We start from the raw sequence: 21300 nt of genomic DNA on the forward strand, positions 1-21300 counted from the left end.
AAAAAAAAAAAAAAAAAGAATATGTCTGGAGTATTCAAGTTATACTTATAAAATGAAACTGTAAGACACTACACCACTGAAATCAGGATACATTTATAATTGTATTTCAAAATATAAATTTTAAAACTCATAATTGTATGCAGAGTACTAAGGCTGTCAAAATTAATTCTGGCTTAAATGCAATTTGTAAAACTCCTAAAAGACTAGTTGTTATCTGAATAGACAAGAAATAATGTATCAAGAAACAAACTCTTCAAATGAATAGCCCAGTGAACAAGTTGTGTGTGATGTTAAAACAATCTTTAATGACAAATGATACCTTTGAGATGTCAATATTTTTAACATAAAACATTCATCTATAATCCTTTTGTTACTTTTAAACAAATACAACCAAACCGGTTATTAAGTAAGAATAAAGGTTAACTTATCCTTGTTCTTCCCCTCATTAAAAAGCAGAGGGTATGCTAATCATATCTTAAAATGAAAATGCCAGAAAATTTTTGAAAAAAATCAGTCCACATTTGGGGAAAATTTTAGGAGTAATATGACAAAAAACCAGTAGCTTTTCAAACTATAATCTTCATTTATGATACCAGAAGATTTTTTATAGTATAACCAAAGTCCTTTAAGCTCAACCTTAAACAATATAAAACCCAAAGTTACTTTAAGTGACGAGGGAGAAGTAGGTGAGCCACACTAAACTACATCAATTTGCTAGAAACGGGAAGGAAAAGGAGCAGGGACAGAAAAAGTAAAAGAGAATTTTATTCTATACATGGAATAGCTAAAATACTTAAAAACCACTTTCCAACTTTGATTCAAGGTTTTGGTATCTAAAGTGTTTTTATTTAAATTGCAGTATCTTCTAATCAATTAAAAAAATATAAAATAAACATTCTATAATAAGTTAAAATCTAATGGACGGTTCCATAAACAAAACTTGACACATTTTATGATCTGTAGGATCATCAAATGACTGTATCTGCTTGGTTAATGGGGTTTGGATACGTAACTTAAATCACTGAAGAAACAAAAAAAGGCCCTGCCTAGTGTCCAAAAAACTGTAATTTTATACATCACTGATACTGTACTCTTATATTAAGCTAAAAGAATTTTTCAATATTTCTTCAAGGTGGTCTTCCTTTGTGGAAAATGCTCCCAGGCTAAGTAAAACAATGGCTCTGCTCTGCAGAATATAAACACGGGGGCACCTAGGTGGCACAGTTGGTTGAGCACCCACTCCTGATTTCAGCTCAGGTCATGACTCTCAGGGTTGTGGGCCTTTGGGACTCTGTGCTCAGTGGGGAGTCTGCTTCTCTCTCCCCGCACCCGTCCCTTTCCCTCTGTTCCCACTCGCACTTGTGCTCTCTCTCAAATAAAGAAAGAAAGAAATCTTTAAAGAAATATAAATGCTGCTGCCGTCTAATGTAAGGAGAAGGGGAACGAACAGGAGTAACGGCCGGATAAAACTTAATTTATCACAGGTGGGCTCTGTGTTGTAATTAAAGAAAATATATTTCAAAAATAAAATCATTTGATAGAAAAAATTTACTGGAGAGCGATCATGGTTCTAAACATTATTCGGAGGGAAGTTTGTGGGGAGACAACATCTCACAAGCAGCAAAACACAGACTAAATTGTGTGTACGGGGAAGGGGACCTCCAGGGAGAGAGTCAAAAGATAGAGACAGACAAAGAGAACAGACCATCAACTCGGGACAAAGAAAGCAAAGCAAAACTGTACCCACTTTATAACAGCAATTCCACATGAAACTTTAAAACAAATTGTAAACATAAACAGAACGATCGCTTGGCATATAAACATGTAGTTAATGGTCCTGAAGCATGAGTGGGATTGCTCATACTTTTCAAGTTTTACTTGGGAATCAGAATGCAGTTTGGTGGCTGACTTCAACAATCACTCAATTACATGGGTATTTTTTAATTCCATAAAGGGGAAAGTCATCACTGAAAGCGAAGTAAAGCAGGTATTAAGTACAAGGAGGAAGAGTAGGAAACATCCCCCCTTTTTTTCCTACCAAAAAAAACCAAAAAAACCTCAAAGCAGAAGAAATATTTAAGTGATGAGGCTCAAATACTTTGCAACTGGACTGTGACTAAGGAATGCAGATAAAACTGGAGGGAGAGAAGTTCTTTATGTTCAAAGACTGGTCCTCTTTCCCAGGCTTTGGAGAGCTCTACAACTAGCACCAAGCATCAGGCCCATTCTCATGCCTTAATGTTTTTTCTATAATGCTCCTACCTTTCCTGCTCTATGCCCTTTTGGGACATTCAGTATCTCCTTGAATCTTGATACATCATAATATAATGCTCACTATAAACCGCAGCGCTCTCCGGTACCCTGAGAACTTCAGTGTTTTCATAAAGCGGGCTCGCCAGTATCTCTAGTTCACAAAGGACATCACTTCGGCTATGAAGAAATCTCCCCCTCACATATGTCCTGCTGTGACGGAATAGTGGCAGACTCATTCTAAAGTGATATCTGAAGTATATCCCTCATTTATCAACCACTTATCACCTACCAGACTACTAGGGACAAGGGTAAGGAATATGAAAACTAAGGGGGACATTTGGCGCTGGGGGCAGGGGGAGGTGGGATGGGACACAAAGGCCCATAAAATGATGCCTCTGCTTTTAAGGATTTTAAAGTACTTTGGAATAAAATATGACTCCTATGTTTTAAACAAAAAGGAATGTCTATAAATTATCTAGAAATCTCTAAAAAAGAAATATCAATACGAGAAGGAAAAACTACAGAAAGGTTCAGAGAAAAGTCTAAGCTGGACTTTTAAAAAAAAAAAAGCAAGTTTTAAATATACACAGAGGGGGTGCCTGGGTGGGTCAGTGGGTTAAGCCTTCGCTTTCGACTCAGGTCATGATCTCAGGATCCTGGGATCGAGCCCCGCATCGGGCTCTCTGCTCAGCAGGGAGCCTGCTTCCCCTCTCTCTCTCTGCCTGCCTCTCTGCCTACTTGTGATCTCTCTCTCTCTCTGTCAAATAAATCTTTAAATAAGGACATAAGAAAATAAATATACAGAGAGAAGAGGAGTACTACGGATAGCTGTATCTGGATGTGGAATAGTGAGGATGGGCAGAAGCTGTGGTCAAGCACCTCTGGGCCCTTCATTCACTGTCCAATATTATTCCCCACAGTCTTACCCAATACGTAATTTTTTGTCTTCCTATGGATCTCTATCCTTCTCCTCAGAGTAGATACATGTTCCTACTTCAATTCCCAGGGCTAGCAAGAAAAGGACTAGGAGAGGGGCACCTGGGTGGCTCAGTGGGCTAAGGCCTCTGCCTTCAGCTCAGATCATGATCCCAGGGTCCTGGGATCGAGCCCCGCATCATGATCTCTGCTCCGCAGGGAGTCCCCTTCCTCCTCTCTCTCTGCCTGCCTCTCTGTCTACTTGTGATCTCTGTCAAATAAATAAGTTCAACTTATTAAAAAAAAAAAAAAAAAAAGAAAGAAAGAAAAAAGAAAAGGACTAGGAGATCCTTCGAAGCTGTAATTAGGAGTTTGACCATAGCATGTTCTCACAGTGGTTCATGGTCCTTTTCATCTGAAATTTATGTTATTTTTTTTCTTTAGTTGACTGTGGAGAACATGCTATATAAAATGTTAAAAATTCAACTTTTAGTATGGAGAATTCTTCTGAGTCAAATCCCATGTGTCTGCCCTCAAAGTGTGATCTTTGTTTAGAGTCTGTCTGAAAAGGATCAGAAGTCTGACAGCAACAAGAGCAAACACAGAGTTCACGAAGAACTGAGGAAATCAAAGTAGCAGATAATTCTACCAACAAACATCAGGGGACCTTTAGAGCACTTGATATAATCTACAGGTCTCCAAGATCAGTTGGAAACCACTTAAACCACTAAACCACTGCAGCCCCTTCCAACTGTAACATTTTCTCTTTAAATCTATTTTCTACCTTAATGTATTAAATTACTCCATCAATCACCCTTCCAAAACCACTCCATATTTTAATACCAGAATAAAAAGAGAAATGATTTGTTATACACTGAACATCTTTTTCACTCTACTTTGTTTTGGTTCACCTGAAGTTATTAACCATGTGCTTGCTACAAGTTAACAGAGAAGACAGACATTCACAAAGCAGAGAGAAAGAAAAGACAGAGCACAGGTGCATTCTAGCTTCTAGGATGAATTCAGGGTACTCTTTTCACCAGGCAACTCTACCCAGATATTGCAGAAACACCTACATAAAGCCACAGTACTCAGGAGTGAAGCCTTGTGGTTGGTACAAGCAGCAAAGACTTGAAGGAGTCTTATACGAGTGTGATATTTCCTTTCTTTCTAGGGGCTTCTCTCATTTCCTGCTCATTTTGATCTATCTCCCGGATGGAACAGATTCTGAATCCAGGAAGGTCAAGAAGGAATCATAGTTGGGTTTGGAGGAAATGAGCATGGCAGAGTAGGATAAGCAAGCTGGTCTAAACTCAGAGGGGAAAAGAACTGGTCCATTTCTGTGTTTTTCCTTCAGGTAATCTTTCTGCGCACTTTTATCACTTTGGAAAAAAACACATCAATAGCTAAAACTTAAATACAATATTTACAGGAAAAGAGCTAAGGTAGTCACACACTGCTTTGGGTTAGTTCTTTGTATAAAATGCAGAAGGAGTAACCTCACAAATTCCACATGCCCCACTCACCAAGACTAAGGGCTTGGACCCAACATTCTACTTAGTAACACAAGAAGTTTATTTGCTTGACCCCTCTAGTCTCATCTCTCTACCAGGATCTGTTAAAATGTCTGTGGCCATGGCTGGTATTAGTAGCTAATGATTCAGATCCAGTTATCGTCTTGTTATCACTTTCTTTGAAGTCTTTGTCTTTGAAGACAAGGCAAATAACAGGGTTTTGAAAGAAAATGTATTTGAAAAGAAGTTATAAAGTTTAGCTAAGAAAAATAAGAACAAAAAGGAAATACATGCTAAGTTTGATGAAAATAATTTTAGTAACATTCTATTTAAATGCTTCTTGAATACACTTGAATGTCTCTTACCATTAATTCTCCAAAATACTAAAATGTGAAAAAACAAACAGACCCTAAAGTGTTACTAAAATAAATATTTCTAATTCTTAATGTGTATTTTGTTAAACACTCGTGAACTTTTGATGTTTTGATATAATTAATACTCAGCTAGTAAAACTCTTAAAGTGAGTTTATATTGAAATATATATCTTATATAGCAATTTGAAAAAGAGAAACTAATTTTGCTTCTTGCAGAATACATGATACTGCAACTTAAAAAAAAACCCATAACACTGAATATTTTCCACTTCTCAATTTCTTTACATTGACTAAGAGTCAAGAGATAATGACATACTGGCCACAAGGTGTATAGTAAAGCACACCATTTATAGAATAAAAAGGCTATTACACAGGGGGAGGGTTAAATAAAGCACATTAGTTGGCCCTCCAATCTGTAACATAGGTTTTACATTTACAAAAGTCCACCTAATTTTACTTACAATGAGATTTTATGATAGGGTAACATATTTTAGTTCCACAAAATATATTAACATTGCAAAATAAGCATTTATTCAAAAATATTTACTGAGCACCCAATGTCTGCATCAGGTACTGTTTTAGGCACACAAGACCGGGTGGTGAAGAAAACAGACAAAAAAAATCTGCCCTCACAGAACATGAAGACACACCACAAAGCTGCATGACAAAAATTTTTAAAAATTAAGAGGATTTGTTGATTTTAGAAGGCCAAGTGCCAAATATCTCTTCACTCCCCGTATGTAATATTCTACATAAGAACAAAGAATGGAAATCCAGCCCTGGAATCTCTTACCTTAAATCTAAGCAACCACTTAATGCATAAATGGAGCAAATAAAAGAGGTAAGGAAAAAAAGCATTGAAAGGTTAGTTGGAACTTCAGGATGTGAAGAGAAAGGAAAAAAACAAAGAAAAAACAAGTTAAGCATTCAGCATTAAAAAATAATGTTTCAGTAGATCATAGAAAGAGTGGTCAAAGCAGAATGTGTCATGAACAGGAGGGTTTTTTGATGAAATTATATGACATTGTTTTATTCAAAAACTTTATTAAAGATTTCTTCAAATTCGTGACCCCTAAACACTGAAAGTCCAAATAATAAAAAAGAGTACAGAATCCCAAAAGAATAACATTTTACTTGAATTAAGTAAGAACTGGAGTGGGAAGGAAATCATGTGTTTATTATGCAAGCGGACAAGCACAAATACGATGCTTTACATTCTAAGTGCCTATTGCGATCAGGTTCTGGCATTACCCTAAGATTTTCTATCAGCAGTTATTAGCCTTGAATAAATCTCAAATTATAAAATTTTAAATATTTTATAAAATTAAATATCAAACTCCAAATAATGCTTATATCAAAATTCTAAGAAAAAGACTTTTCTAAATTCACATTGTATGTTTTCTTTTACCTAGATCTACATTAAATTTACATTTAACCGATTTCTAGCCATAACAGTAGGCTATTTTTTCAGTTTCAATTTGCTTTTGTAGACATAAATCAACTGTATAAACCATACAGTTTCACACGTATATAAATATGTATTCAAAGTCACATTTGATAAGTCAATACCTTTCAAATCACTGGTTAAGATGAAAGCTTTAAGTAACTTAATACTTAGCGGAAGCTCCAAATAGTTACTTAAGTATAAATACCAATTTAAATGAAATTTATAGGCACCTCAGCTTTGATCATGGCAGTATACAGCAGACACTCCAAAACATTTTAAAAAATAGTCTATATATATAATGGCTGCATATTCAAAAGCAGTGGAAATATTAATTCACATGTTACTTTCATCTACACTATTCTCACCCAAAATATTTAGGCAAAATTATTTTAGAAAGATTCAAACTACATGGTTGTTTATACATGTTCCTTCTGAACACTAATGCCAAAGCTTTGCTGATAAATGTTTGAGATAAGGTACTTTAAGAACATGCTGAGGAAATTTTTAGTCATAGTAAATCATTACAAGATTAGAAAAATGATGCCATACTTATATGCCCGATCTATATAAGTTAGTCTCATAACCGATTAAGTAAATGCAATTTATTTAGAGAGGACTATTTAAAACTTGAAAACACAGCACTAAGAAGAAGCAAGAAAGATAAAATAGTTATAGTAGTAAGGAATCTTCAGAATCACAACTGGGCCAAAACTTGGGCTTCTAAGAAAAAAAAGACAAAAGCTTAATTTTCTAAAGAGTTAGTTCCATTACGGGCTACTGTTTTTAAAAGGTTGACAAAAATTATACTTACCTTTACTCCATGTCCAATATCATCTAGAATTGTATAGTCAATAGGTTTTCTAATATAACGAACTGGTCGTTCAAGATTGGCCGGAGCAATAATTTTATGTGTCCTTGAAGTGTTTTTATTGGTAGTCAAAATACCGATCTCTCTTCTTGCAACTTTCTCTTTATGAATATCAACAGTCTGCAAAACATAATATAAACACAACACAAAAATGTATAGCTCTATTACTCAGAAAAATAAAAATATAAATCCTCAGAGATTTAACATCATTATTCATATACTTAAACTCCACTGCTAAATTTTGTCCTTTTGGGACCTATTGGCTTTCTCCATTCTCATGCTAAAGCAAGGGTCGCAAATCATGGCTGGCACACCCAATCTGGCCCACAACCTGTTTTTTTACAACCTGAAGTTTTTGTTTTGTTTGGTTTTAACAACCCAGGAGTAGTGTTTACATGTTTTAGTGGTTCTTAAAAGTCAGAAAAAGATAATGTCATAACATGAAAATTATACAGAATTCAAATATCTGTTCCCATAAATAAAATTTTATTGGTCCATAGCTATTCTACTTGCATACATATTTTCACAGTACAGAGGCAGAGATGAGAAGTTAAAACAAAGACTGCATGGCCTGCAAAGCCTAAAATATTTATTAGCTGGGCCTTGACAGAAAAAGTGTGCCAACCCTTGGGTTAAAGCTAACTTTTCCCCAAACTCCATTAATATTTAAACTAACATAATGATTAAGAAAGCCCCAAGTATTAATTTGGTTACATTTTAAAATGACCTATTGGTATAATTTCCATAGGTGTTCAAATGCTTTTTTATTTACCAAAAAATAAGAGGCTTAAAATATACATACAATGTTAACAGTCACCTTTTTACCAAAACACTTAAGTTTGCTTAGATTTTAGCATGTCAAATATTTATAAAATATTTCATTAATTCATCCTATTTATGTTCACATAGGAAAAATGTGTTTTTTTACTTAGTCTTCTATTTGCTAATAGATGGTGACTTTCTGCACAAACACAGAACTAATACGCTTAAACAGCATTTTTTCAAACAGCAGGTTGTAATTTAGTGGAATATGAAGAGCAATGATTTTAAATAAAAAAGAACAGAAATACTAGACTGTATATACATATATTATTTTTTCCTGAAACATTTATTTATGTACATAACTATATATAGAGATATACAGATATACAGAATACATACAGAAATTGTGTATTGGATGCAATGTAAAATATATTTTTTACTGTGCGTTGCAGTCAAAAAAGTTGGAAAAAACCTCATTAAAATTGTTCATATCTCTCACACCACTCCTGGCTCAAGCAGCAATTAACAGACATTACTTCCTCCCCGACCCTACTTCACTTTCCCCTGTCCTAAAATAGAACCCGGTAATAACATAGAAATGAAAAGATGATAACCATTATGACAGTATTAACTACCACTTTAAGAAATCTGAAAACGGGGGCACATGGGTGGCTCAGGAGGTTAAGCATCTGCCTTTGGCTCAGGTCATGATCTCAGGGTCCTGGGATGGAGTCCCACATTGGGCTCTCTGCTAGGTGGGGAGTCTGCTTCTCCCTTTCACTCTCCCTCTGTGCTCTCTCAAATGAACAAATAAAATCTTAAAAAAAAAAAAAAAAAAAGAAAGAAAGAAAAAAGAAATAGACATCTGAAAGCGGGGCACCTGGGTGGCTCAGGAGGTTAAGCGTCTGCCTTAGTCTCAGGTCGTTAAGCGTCTGCCTTAGTCTCAGGTCATGATCCCAGGGTCCTGGGGTCAAGTCCCACATCGGAGTCCCTGCTCAGTGGAGAGCCTACTTTTTCCTTTGCCTGCCATTCCCCTGCTTGTGCTCTCTGACAAATAAATAAATAAAATCTTAAATTTAAAAAAAAAAAAAAAGAAAAGAAAAGAAAAGAAACCATAAGAATGCAAACCCAACTGTCCAGAGTAGAATTCTAAGTTTACTGCAAATTGAACCTTCAATTTTCAATTTCTTGTAGTGAAAATATTAACAAATTTCCGGACAATAAAAATGGGAAAGCGACTTTCCATATCTACATTAATACACAATTACATTTTATACTAAGCACATATTTTTTAACTGTTTGAAAAAACTGAGACTTTTTTAAAAAGCACTGAAAACATCTGATCATGCCTGGGGCCTAGAGGCACTTACATACTACTTCTGTGTTCACTTTATATACACACAAACACACATCCAAAACCCACAGATCACTACACTAAGGATAAAACAAAAACCAATATAGCAAAGGAAAAGAACTCAAAACTATAAACCTAATCTGGGCTCTTCCAGCTTCCTGGGAGGGAAGGCAAAGTGCAAACAATGAGTTTCAAGAAAATACATCCCTTCATCAGGAAGGATAATTTTCCCAGCACTAAACTTTTAAAAAGAATTGGCTGGAGGAATTCTGAAGAGAAAAATGTTGCTTCTTATATTAATTCTAAGTAAAAACTGAAGGCATGTTTAAAACATAATTCTTGACAGCATACATATCCATGGAAAATCAAAAGAATTTAGTTTGGTTATATAATATTCCTAGCTGTCTACTCTAAAATAATTCCTACATCTTCGAAAACGAGAGCAGCTTCTCAACAGCGATACTCTTAACATTTTGATAATTTTGTTGTTGTGGGAGGCTGTCCTGAGTATTGCGTGATGTGAACAAGTACCCCAGCAGACCTGCAGCACTTCCCGGAACCAAGCTCTGAGAACCAAAACTGTCTGACATTGCCAAATGTCCCCGTGGGGGTCAAGCTCCCTGCTCGAGAACCAGTGATGTCGAGGAAAGACAAATTCACTTGTCCTTACGTTACACCCTCTCAAATATCAATTGTTTCCAAACTTGTTACAAGAGTTGACTTGAGAGATTAATGTCTCTAGTGTCTGGCTACGGATAGATATTCGGTTTCATTCGCTTTTTAAAAACATCTACATAATAAAAGTAACAAATGGTTAAGATAACCAAAGAGCATAATTTGTATTCTTGCCATCTTACTACCACACTAGGCTGAACTGTAGGAGTTCTTATGAACAAAATCAAATATATATTCAGAAAATAGCTACGGTTTTATTTGGAGTCTGAATAACAGAGAACAACAAATCTAATCCATAAGGAAGGAGGAGAAAGTTTCGTCCATAACATTCTGAAATTTTCAGGAATCACCTACTTCAAATTTTTCAAAGCTTTCTCTTGGGGAAAATCGTACTCAAATTAGAGTAACAGAATGAACACTCCTCTCTCTATATCCAGCTACCATCCAGCCTCAGCACTCATCAACTCACAGCCAACTGCAAGTATTAAAAGAATTTTTGTAAAGCTCCTATGATGTTTTTAATTAGAAATATGGCTTCTCTGTTTTTCTTAAATCAAATTCATAGCTTTCACTAATCACCACTGCATTTGCCTTCATAATATTCTTTGACATTACAAAACTAGAATGCGTTAAAGTTAAATTTTGAAAGAACTAGTTCAACATTGATATTTAGGAAGAATTTTAATAGTAAGAAAAAAGTATTCCAAATTTGTCCTGGATTTCTGAAATAACTAGTTACATGACAATAAATTTATTCTTACTTAGCAGAGATCTCAGTAACAGCTCTTACCTGTGGCAAGTAAAATATGTGTTTAACACACAAAGATGACCAAAACTAATGCAAGTACACTTCTAACACTATTGTTTTTTGCTACCTGTTAACCAAAAACACACCAAGTAATATCACTGCAACTGTGTGGACTATTCTTACTGAAAGAGCCTTATTAATGTGTGTCTCTATCCTCCTCATTCCAACTGCCGGGTCTGATTTCACATGCTGCGGGCCTCCCCATGACATCTCAGCTCTGCAGTGCTAAACCCAAGGCCTCGAAAACACCTCTTACCACCTTGAGATAGTCATACCGGCTCCCAGCTCCCTTGTAAGCCTGAGACCCATTCTCACATCTCCTTCATGGATCCAAACACATACAGGCCACAACAGATATCGAGAAGGTACTCTATCAAGTACTTTGTTTTAGGATTATCCATGCGGTGTTGTGTCCCATTAACACAGATAATTGAGAGGTGACTGTACTGCACAAGTACCTCAGACCACAGACCATCAGTGTAGGAAAACATCTGCAAAGAGCTACAGTGGATTAACTCAACTAAGTTGAGTGTTCTCAAATGTTTCCTTTTTTTATTAGTAAGTTACTGTTTCAAATAAGTATTTAATCATTTAAATGACAAATATGCTTTAAATTATTCATGTCCCATAAAACAAATTAATTACTACTAAATGGTAATTTTCAGTTATTCATTTTTTAATAAAATGATATAAACTATACATAAGAAGTTAATTTAAGGGGTGCCTGGGTGGCTCAGTGGGTTAAAGCCTCTGCCTTCGGCCCGGGTCATGATCCCAGGGTTCTGGGATCGAGCCCCACATCAGGCTCTCTGCTCAGCGGAGAGCCTGCTTCCTCCTCTCTCTCTGCCTGCCTCTCTGCCTGCTTGTGATCTCTCCCTGTCAAATAAATAAATAAAATCTTAAAAAAAAAAAAGAAGTAAATTTAAGAACTTTATTAATCCTATTTTTTATGCATAATTACATACTGATAAACTTTAGTACAATTTCCTTAATTTAAAATTGAATTTTAGGGGTGCCTGGGTGGCTCAGTGGGTTAAAGCCTCTGCTTTCGGCTCAGGCCCTGATCCCAGGGTCCTGGGATCGAGCCCCACACTGGGCTCTCTCAGTGGGGAGCCTGCTTCCCCCTCTCTCTCTCTGCCTACTTGTGATCTCTGTCAAATAAATAAAATCTTTTAAAAAAATAAAAATAAAAATAATAAAAATAAAAATAAAAGTAAAAAAAAATAAATCTTTAAAAAAAAATCTGCCATTCTTGGGGCAGCTGGCTGGCTCACTCAGTGGAGCATGATCTCAGGATTGTAAGTGCGATCCCCACAATGGGTATAAGAGATTACTTAAAAATTAAAATAATAATAATAAAAATAATAAAATTGCCATCCTTAAAATACCTAAGGTAGTCCACATCAAGAACCTATCCTGATACTTCTGATGGTGAGTGTGGTATAAATTAGTATACTACTTAATGCTATATTATCCATTTACTACAAAAAAAGTCTGACACTAAATAGTTGTATTCTATCCTGTTTGATATTTAGAGAAGGAGTTATTACTCTGTTGTGTTGAAAACAAAACAACTATGTATGTTCCTAACACATCTTCAGGATACATAATTGGTAGAGTCAATGGAATTCCCATCCTCAGATTCTAATTCAGAATAATTTAGGAAATAATTGTTACATCAGAGTAATAGAAGGTTGAGGTCAGTGGGGCACAGATTGAGGTACACAGCAGTCAGCAGAACAGAAGGAAAAAAAACAAAAATTCATTTGTGAGAATCTCAAAAGAAAAAAGAATTCAAAATGGAAGATAGCTCAGAAATCATCTAACCAGTCCTACCATTTTACAGATGAGAAAACTGAAGTTCAAGTTGGTCAAATGTCAGGCAAGTCAGCAGAAGAACCAAAATAAAAACTCGATCCCTGACCCTCCCCATTCCCAAACCTATGGAGAAAGAGCTAGTTCACAGGAGGCTAAAAAGTGAGAAAGTTCTTACCAGGAGACAGGAAAAAGATACTACGCTAAGGAAAGAAATCAAATACCTCAGAGATCTGTTATCACCTAGTTGTCAACCAGCCTACCAAGACAACCCCTACAGAATAACTCTTGACCAATCAATCCAATAAACATGTAATCTTGTCTTTGACCTGACTGAACCTCCCTTTCTTTGCTTCTCTCCAAATTCTCAAAACCTAATATTTTTGCTCAAATTAAAAAAAAAAAAAATCTAGTCTCAAGGTATTTGTAAGAATTTCCTGGCTCCCTCTAAAAACATAATATTTTTTAAAAAGCATAAGAATAATAAAAAATGTAAGTATCAAACATTTGGAAAAAAAAACAGTATTTTAGAACAAGGGCTTGCAAGCTATAGCTTACAAGTCAAATCTGCCCTGACTGCTTTTATATCACCAGCTAAAAATAGTTTTTTACATTTTTAAATAGTTGTTTAAAAACATACACACAGGGTGCCTGGGTGGTGCAGTTGTTAAGCAACTGCCTTCGGTTCAGGTCATGATCCCAGGGTCCTGGGATCAAGCCCCGCATTAGGCTCCCTGCTTGGCAGGAGGCCTGCTTCTCCCTCTCCCACTCCCCAACCTTGTGTTCCCACTCTCGCAGTCTCTGTCAAATAAATAAATAAAATCTTTAAAAAAAAATACACACAGAGAGAATATGAGACTGATACCACATATCTGGCCCACAAAACCTAAAATATTGACTTCACAGAAAAAGCTTGCCAATCCTTGTACTTAGAGTATTTGCTGAGTATTTGCTTTGTAAACAGAAAACGTTTTCTCATACTATAAAATAATTTTTCAGTTCAAATTCATTTGACTTTTTAAAAAAGATTTTATTTATTTGACCGAGAAAGAGAGATCACAAATAGGCAGAGAGGCAGGCAGAGAGAAAGGGGGGAAGCAGGCTCCCCGCTAAGCAGAGAGCCGGACATGGGGCTTGATCCCAGGACCCCGAGTTCATGACCTGAGCAGAAGGCAGAGGCTTAGCCCACTGAGCCACCCAGGCGCCCCTCATTTAACTTTTAAAACAAAGGACTCTACCTATACATTAAACATAGCTGAAAAAATTTCAATCCTTAAAGCAAATAATAAAAAATATGTAATTTTTAAAAATTTACTGATTTCTTAGATATAGCCTCCATCACCCCATTTCTCTTATTCAACCTCTCACTCAACATACTATTTTGTATAGACTTAACAGGTGTCGGAGAGCTGCAGATAACCTCACCCATCCAGGGACTGTTCAACTCCAAATGAAGATGATTCAAAACAAATAAAAATATAAATAAATAAATAAATAAATAATTGTAAAAAAGAAGATTCAACATAGTCAGGGCTCTGACTCAGGCCCCTGTTATTTCTGATCTTCTAAATCTCTATCCACTTATCTTTCCCATTTTTCACTCATTCCATTAAAATATTTTAAAAGACCATACTAATTAGACTACTCATTATATGTAGATTTATGTGCTACTCAAAAATAAAATGTGCTCATTAATGAATACATAATAATTACAACTTAAGGTAGACTTACTCACCTTTCTCCTCAAGACTGCTACCTTCTCTACCAAAGTAGTACAGAATTATCAAAAAACAGATGATTATTGAGGAGCCTGGATGGCTCAGTCAGGAGAGCATCCGACTCTTGACCTCAGGGTCATGAGTTGGACCATGCCACACACTGCATATGGAGATTACGTAAAAAATAGATGATTATCTTTCACTGTCATTTGCTTACTGTCTACTACCTTCACAATCACTCCCATTTTCTCTTACAAATTAATAACAAGCTGTTCATCCTCTTTAGGAACTCTAATATATTAATTTTTCTTCTGTATTTGCACTTTTCTTCTTTCTTTTTTAGGTCCTTTGCTAAGACTTCAAACACACAAAAATTTTAAGACTTTCAAACTTCAAAATTCTCTATCAGATTAGCAATTTGTCAACATTCCTCCTATAGAAAACTAAGTTCATCTATTTCATCATTATTGTTTCCTCCAAGGGGTCTCTTCAGAATAAAATGTACATCTCATTCATTAAAACTCACCAATTCAAAAAAAACAAAACAACAAAAACAAAAACCTCATCAATTCTTTTGGGGTTTTGTTTTTTACTTTAAGAGACACAGCAATGCAACAAGCAGCAAATTATACAGTCTACAGAAGCTTAAATGGGGGTAGCATCTGGGTGGCTCAGTCAAGTCTTGATCAGGTTCATGAGTTCAAAGCCCTGCACTGAGCTCACACTGCGCAAGGAGCCTACTTTAAAAAAAAAAAAAAAAAAAGCGTAGGGGCACCTGGGTAACTCAGGCTGTTAAGCATCTGCCTTCAGCTTCAGGATCCTGGGATGGAGCCCCACATCAGGCTCTCTGCTCAGTCGCGAGTCTGCTTCTCCCTCTGACCCCACTCCCGTGCTTTCTCTCCCTCTCTCTCTCAAATAAATAAAATCTTTAAAAAAAAAAAAAAAAGTGTTTAGGGGTTCCTGGGTGGCTCAGTTGGTTAAGTGGCTGCCTTTGGCTCAGGTCATGATCCCAGGGGCCTGGAATCAAGTACCCCATCTGGCTCTTTGCTCAGCAGGGAGCCTGCTTCTCCCTCTGCCTGCCACTACCCCTGCTTGTGCTCTCTCGTCCTCTCTCTCTGTCAAATAAATAAAATCTTTAAAAAATAAATAAATGAAAGGTTACACGGAATATAAAGAAAATGTTACAGTAGTAAATTCATATTTAAGATTAAATTTAGTATTAAATAACAACAAATCCCTCTAAATTAGTCTGAAGGAACTTTCAAGTAACAGAAATAATATGAGTATCTGATTTGATTATCTGGACTATATTTTATTTAATTATACAAGTTAATTTTCAGACTTTGAAAAATTGTTTATTAATCAATTTCAGAAGAGTCCTAAACTCTTAAGATAAACAAAAAGAAAACATAATGTCCTTTTTTATAATGCACATCTTAAAACTTGTTATTCCAGAAGAGTTCTAATCATTTAGTTATAAAAGAGTGTTGAATACTACATCAAGGGATGCCTGGGTGGCTCAGTCAGTTAAGCTTCTGCCTTCAGTTCAAGTCATGATTCCAGGATCCTGGGATCAAGTCCCCACATGTGGCTCCTTGCTCAGCAGGGAGCCTGCTTCTCCCTCTGCCTGCCACTCCCCCTGTCTGTACTCTCTCTGACAAATAAATAAATAAATAATCTTCAAAATAAATGAATACTATATCAAGTCACTCAAAGAACAGTGCTGAACTAGAAAATTCCAAAGATCTCATCAAAGAGAAGTAGGCAGATCAAAACTTTATCTTTTTAATGTTTTTTAAAATTCATTTTGTAATTACAAATTCGCTTTTCAGTGAAGTATTTAAATGGCTCCAAAACATAAAAATGGATATGAAAGTAATGACATATACATGCAACATTATGCAGCCATTGAAAATGTTTATGAAGAGCTTTTAACACCATGGGAAGATGTCTGATAATCATGGGAAGATATCTGTTATCATAGTAAAAGAGTAAAATCCAAAATTCTATACATAATACAATCACAGCTACATTTTAAAAACTATAAGAAAAAAGTATTGGAACAAAGTAAAGCAAAGTAGTAAAGGTGAAAAGTTTGAACAGTAGAAAAAGGTTTTTTTTTCCATTTTATTGTTTCTATATATTATGAGAACAGATTTTAAAATGGAAAAAGTATAACATTAATTTTTTTAAGTTTTATATAAGGATAATTTCATAAGTTCACTTAGGTTAATATGTCCGTTATGTAGGTATGGTACCATCCTGGTAAACAAAAATCCTACCAGGAGCATATGTGCTGCCGAAGTGAGCACAAAAATCCTACCAAGAGAAAAAAAAAATTAAAGAAGTGATAAGGCTATCATATTAATGTCTTTTAAGAAAGATAAAGAAACATGAAATCTGGTAAAAGATGGAAGAAACCAGACAAATTTTTACCTCAATGCTGATTATTTTCATATGACTACTGAATTTTAATAGAAACCATTAAAATCTTCTTCCCTGTCAAAATCACAGAGAAGATAATCACTCCACAAAAAGAATAAAAAACAACATGATACAGAATTTGTATTTTCCAAATCATATGTGTGAGTAAATCACATAGTAAAGGCTGCCAGCATGATACAGACAGCTTATGTTTAACAAGTGTTCCTCAGAGGCAAAATAGAAAAACAGTGTTGTCTCACTTGTGAAATATGATTGATTGAAGATTCCATCCTTCGCAGCTGGGATGCCTGAATATCCAGCATCTGTAGGACATTGTTGGCCAAGGTATTTATCAGATAGGCAACACTTGCTAAGGACTGGGTGGTGTAGGCTTTGGTTTCTTCTAGAGCTCGCTGCTTATCTGCTGACTAAGGGGGGAAAAAAAATCATTAATTTAAAGATAATCCATTCTATCAATCTACTCTACAAAAATACTCACCAAAACCATTGTTTCCAAATCTACACACCCTAGTTAAAAAGGTTCTGAATGTTAATTATCATTATCATGTAAACCCAACAAGTACTGAATGAGTTGACTAACATTTTCATGTTGAATATGTACCTCTTTGTATAGATGCAAATAAAATCCTATATCCATTATTTTAAAAATGAGATCCAGTTGATATTTTGAGCAATGGCAGCTGTATATAGCTTCTCAAGATTACTGTTTGGAAAGGTAGCACTGATTTGAATATATAAATTCTGGCATCCATTTTCCTACTTTCCTGAATTTGTTCTTTCCTTCCCCTCTAAATATGAAATCTGTCTATAATGTAATATCTCATTAAGGTAATAATAATGACAAAACAATTATGATAATGAAAAGTAAAAATAACAAAGTAAACAAAAATGGGTACAATGCTGTAAATAATGAGAAATTAAAATAAAAATAATTAAAGGGGCGTCAGGGTGGCTCAGTCAGTTGGGCATCCTACTCTTGATTTTGGCTTGGATCATGGTCTCAGGGTCATGGGGTCAAGCCCCACATTGGGCGCCAAACTCAGTGCACAGTCTGCTGGGATCCTCTCTCTCCCCACCTCAACCTTCTTCTCCAATGCCAATAAATAAAATCTTTTTTTTAAATAAAATAATCAAAGAAATCTTTCTTTTCAAGCATTTTAAGTGTCACAACTCTGTAAGACATAAATTACTAAGTATGAAAACGGAGTGCACGGTTAAAAAGTGGTTAATTCATCATTTCCAAGGTCCCAAGGCAAAACAATGGTAAAGATATATATTCTATGCTGCTAAATGCAGGACACAATCTTACTGTCCCAGTTCTGGATAAAGACTGTGGTTCAGTAAAAAGCACACAAACTTTTGAACCAGAAATCTTTTATCTTCATGTAGGCTCTACTATTTACTACAACACATCAGTTTGGACAAGAGTAACAGTTTCTCAATTTCCTCAGTTACAAAGCAGAGGAAATAAATCTCCATATCAACCATTCTAAGTAGTGTGAACACCAAATAAGATAATGAATGTAAAACCACTTTCTAAAACTACAAATCCTTCTATGTAACAACTGTCATTATCTCTTTGAGTGGTCATTAACTGTTCAAAGTCCACCATGATCCACTCTTCTTTCCTATACAATAAAGGAATCAAAATTAACAACCCCATATATGTTTTTCCAGGGAGAGCAAAATTCTTTTGAAGAAGCAGCAGTCAACAAAATAATCAAATGATACCCAGTTTAATGTGCAAAGAGTTAAGGATAACTATATTAGCTTTTTTTCTTTTCTATTCTTTTCTAATCCGTAGTAATTTCACGCTCTTCAATACTTGAATTAACAACAGAGTTGAAACCAAATTTGGCTGAAGATAAATACTTCTTAGAAAACACGATAAAGACTTCTAGATTCTGGTTGTGCATTTAAGGAGCTTAGAAGTCACCATTCCATCCTAACAAGTGAAAAGCTCAACACAACAAAAAAATCAACGACTTTTCTTGAATTCATAGTAAAAGCAGCAAGTCATTAATTCTTTTCCGATATTACTCTAAATCAGAGTATTCACTATAGAGAATAATTCAGAACTGAAACAATTTATTTGACAATATACTTCCTTCAAAGGATCAAGAGGACAGATATTTGGGTAGATATAATTATTTCCAATGCACCCTTTTTTATATTCATGGTATCTGAGATTTTCTGAAAAGAAATATTATCACTTCATGCTCCACTTTTGTTCCTAGTCTATGTGTGAAATCACGGAGCTGACTGATCTGCATCAAAGATATGAAAGACCCTTTTTAAATAGGCTTTGTGTGTATCTACTTTTCTTTGGAAGATTGAGGACCCTGAAATGTAAAATGTATGAAGAAAACCTAAATAGAGGTGCTGTTTGTGGCTGACATAACACTGATATAAATCAACATAAAGTATGTATTCAGGGCATCACTGAAGTAACACAAAGGAACACTCCGAATTTTATAAACATATTGCTATAAACATATCAATCTTTAAAGTGGGCAATCCATTAAAATCCTGATGTATCTTCCTAATGGCAATTATGTCACAAAGTCATGAATATATAGAAGTCCTAAATATCAGCTGATGAGATTGAAACAAACAAACAGAAAACTTCAGATATCAAAGTATAGCTAACTCTTTCCTAAAAGGGTATACATTTATTTTACATCCACGTTTACTAAATAATTTGCCTCAGTCTAGAAAAACAAAGAAAGCACAACTCTCTGGTCATTATATGAGAAGAACAAGAATGTTTCTTGATTGCTTATAATCTGTCCTTTGACCAGGGAGCACATAGTGGATTTTGAAGTGCTTTATTTGGACTATATGTGGACTTAATATATTTTACTTAATAAAACTATACAGTTTCTTATGTATTAAAAGAAAAAAAATATTCCTGGAACCCTTGAGAGGAGAGGACACAGGTGATATGATCACTATAGAAATCCAAAAGAACTGAGAAAAAACCTCCTGGCCCTAATAAGAGATTACAATAAGATGGCAGGATACAAGGTTAACAGACAAAAGTCAATTGCTTTCCAGCAGTGAACAAGTGGAATTTGACATTAAAAACACAATATAATTTATATTAATAATAAAAAATATAAAACATGTAAGTATATATCTAATAAAATATGTGCAAGACTGGGACACCTTGGGGCGCCTGGGTGGCTCAGTTGGTTAAGCAACTGCCTTCGGCTCGGGTCATAATCCCGGAGTCCCTGGATCGAGTCCCACATCAGGCTCCCAGCCTGATACTCCCAGGGAGTATGCTTCTCCCTCTGACCTCTCCCCCTCATGCACGCGCGCTCTCTTTCTCTCAAATAAATAAATAAAATCTTTAAAAAAAAAAAAGATTGGGGCACCTGGGTAGCCCAGTTAGTTGTTTGCCTTTGGCTTGGGTCATGGTCCCAGGGTCCTAGGATTGAGGCCCACGCTGGGCTCCTTGTTCAGCAGGGAGTCTGCTCCTGCCTCTCCCTCTCCACACCCCCATCATGCTCTTGCGTGCTCTCTCTCTCAATAAATAAAATCTTTAGAAAAAATTTTTTTAAATATGTGCAAGATCTATATGAGGAACACAGCAAAACTCTGATGAACAGAATCATAGAACTCAGTAAACGGAAAAACAGTCTATGTATGGGTTGGAAGACTCAATATTGTCAAGCTGTCCATTCTTCCCAAACTGAAATATAGAGTCAATGCGATCCCAACCAAAATACCAGCAAATTATTTTATGTTTATCAACAAACTGATTCTAAAATGTATAAGGGGAGGCAAAAGACAGAATAGGCAATACAATATTAGAGAACAACAAAGTTGGAAGACGAACACTACTCAAGTTCAAGATTTACTCTATAGCTATAGTAATCAAGACAGTATGGTACTGGTGAAAGAATGGACAAAAAAGTTCCACGGAACAAAACAGAGAGCCAAGAAATAGACCCACATAAATACAGCCAATTGATCTTTAACAAAGGAACAAAGGCAATGCAATAGAGCAAAGATAGTCTTTTCAACAAATTGTGCTGGATATCTAAATACAAAAAAGAAAAGAAAAGAAAAGAAAAGAAAAGAAAAGAAAAGAAAAGAAAAGAAAAGAAAAGAAGAAAAGAAAAGAAAAGAAAAGAAAGAGAAAGAAAGAAAGGAAATAAAGTAAGAAAAGACTCTAGATACAGAGTTTATACTCTTCACAAAAACTAACTCAAAATGGATTACAGACATAAAAGTAAACTGGAAAATTATGAAACTCCTAGAACACAACAAAGGAGAAACTCCTAGAACATAACACCCATATCTGGGTGACCTTGGGTATGGCAATAACTTTTTAGATACAAAAT

At 35.3% G+C, this 21300-nt stretch overlaps 1 protein-coding gene across 35 annotated transcripts in view; it reads right to left on the reverse strand.

The window, feature by feature from the left end:
- ABI2 (abl interactor 2) overlaps nt 1-21300 on the reverse strand; it is a 110854-nt gene that overhangs the window by 28424 nt on the left and 61130 nt on the right. For 13 of the 35 annotated variants that reach the window (XM_032860020.1, XM_032860010.1, XM_032860028.1 and 10 more), the window contains exons 2-4: nt 17188-17355; nt 7315-7491; nt 5850-5867 (exon numbers count right to left, since the gene is read on the reverse strand). In XM_032860020.1, coding sequence (XP_032715911.1) covers nt 5850-5867; nt 7315-7491; nt 17188-17355 — 363 coding nt within the window. The remainder of the gene's footprint in view (nt 1-5849; nt 5868-7314; nt 7492-17187; nt 17356-21300) is intronic. The other 22 variants (XM_032860037.1, XM_032860031.1, XM_032860023.1 and 19 more) reach the window with 3 other exon arrangements.

Source organism: Lontra canadensis, unplaced genomic scaffold, assembly GCF_010015895.1.
Source record: "Lontra canadensis isolate GAN:19392208 unplaced genomic scaffold, GSC_riverotter_1.0 scaffold18, whole genome shotgun sequence".
NCBI lineage: Eukaryota > Metazoa > Chordata > Mammalia > Carnivora > Mustelidae > Lontra > Lontra canadensis.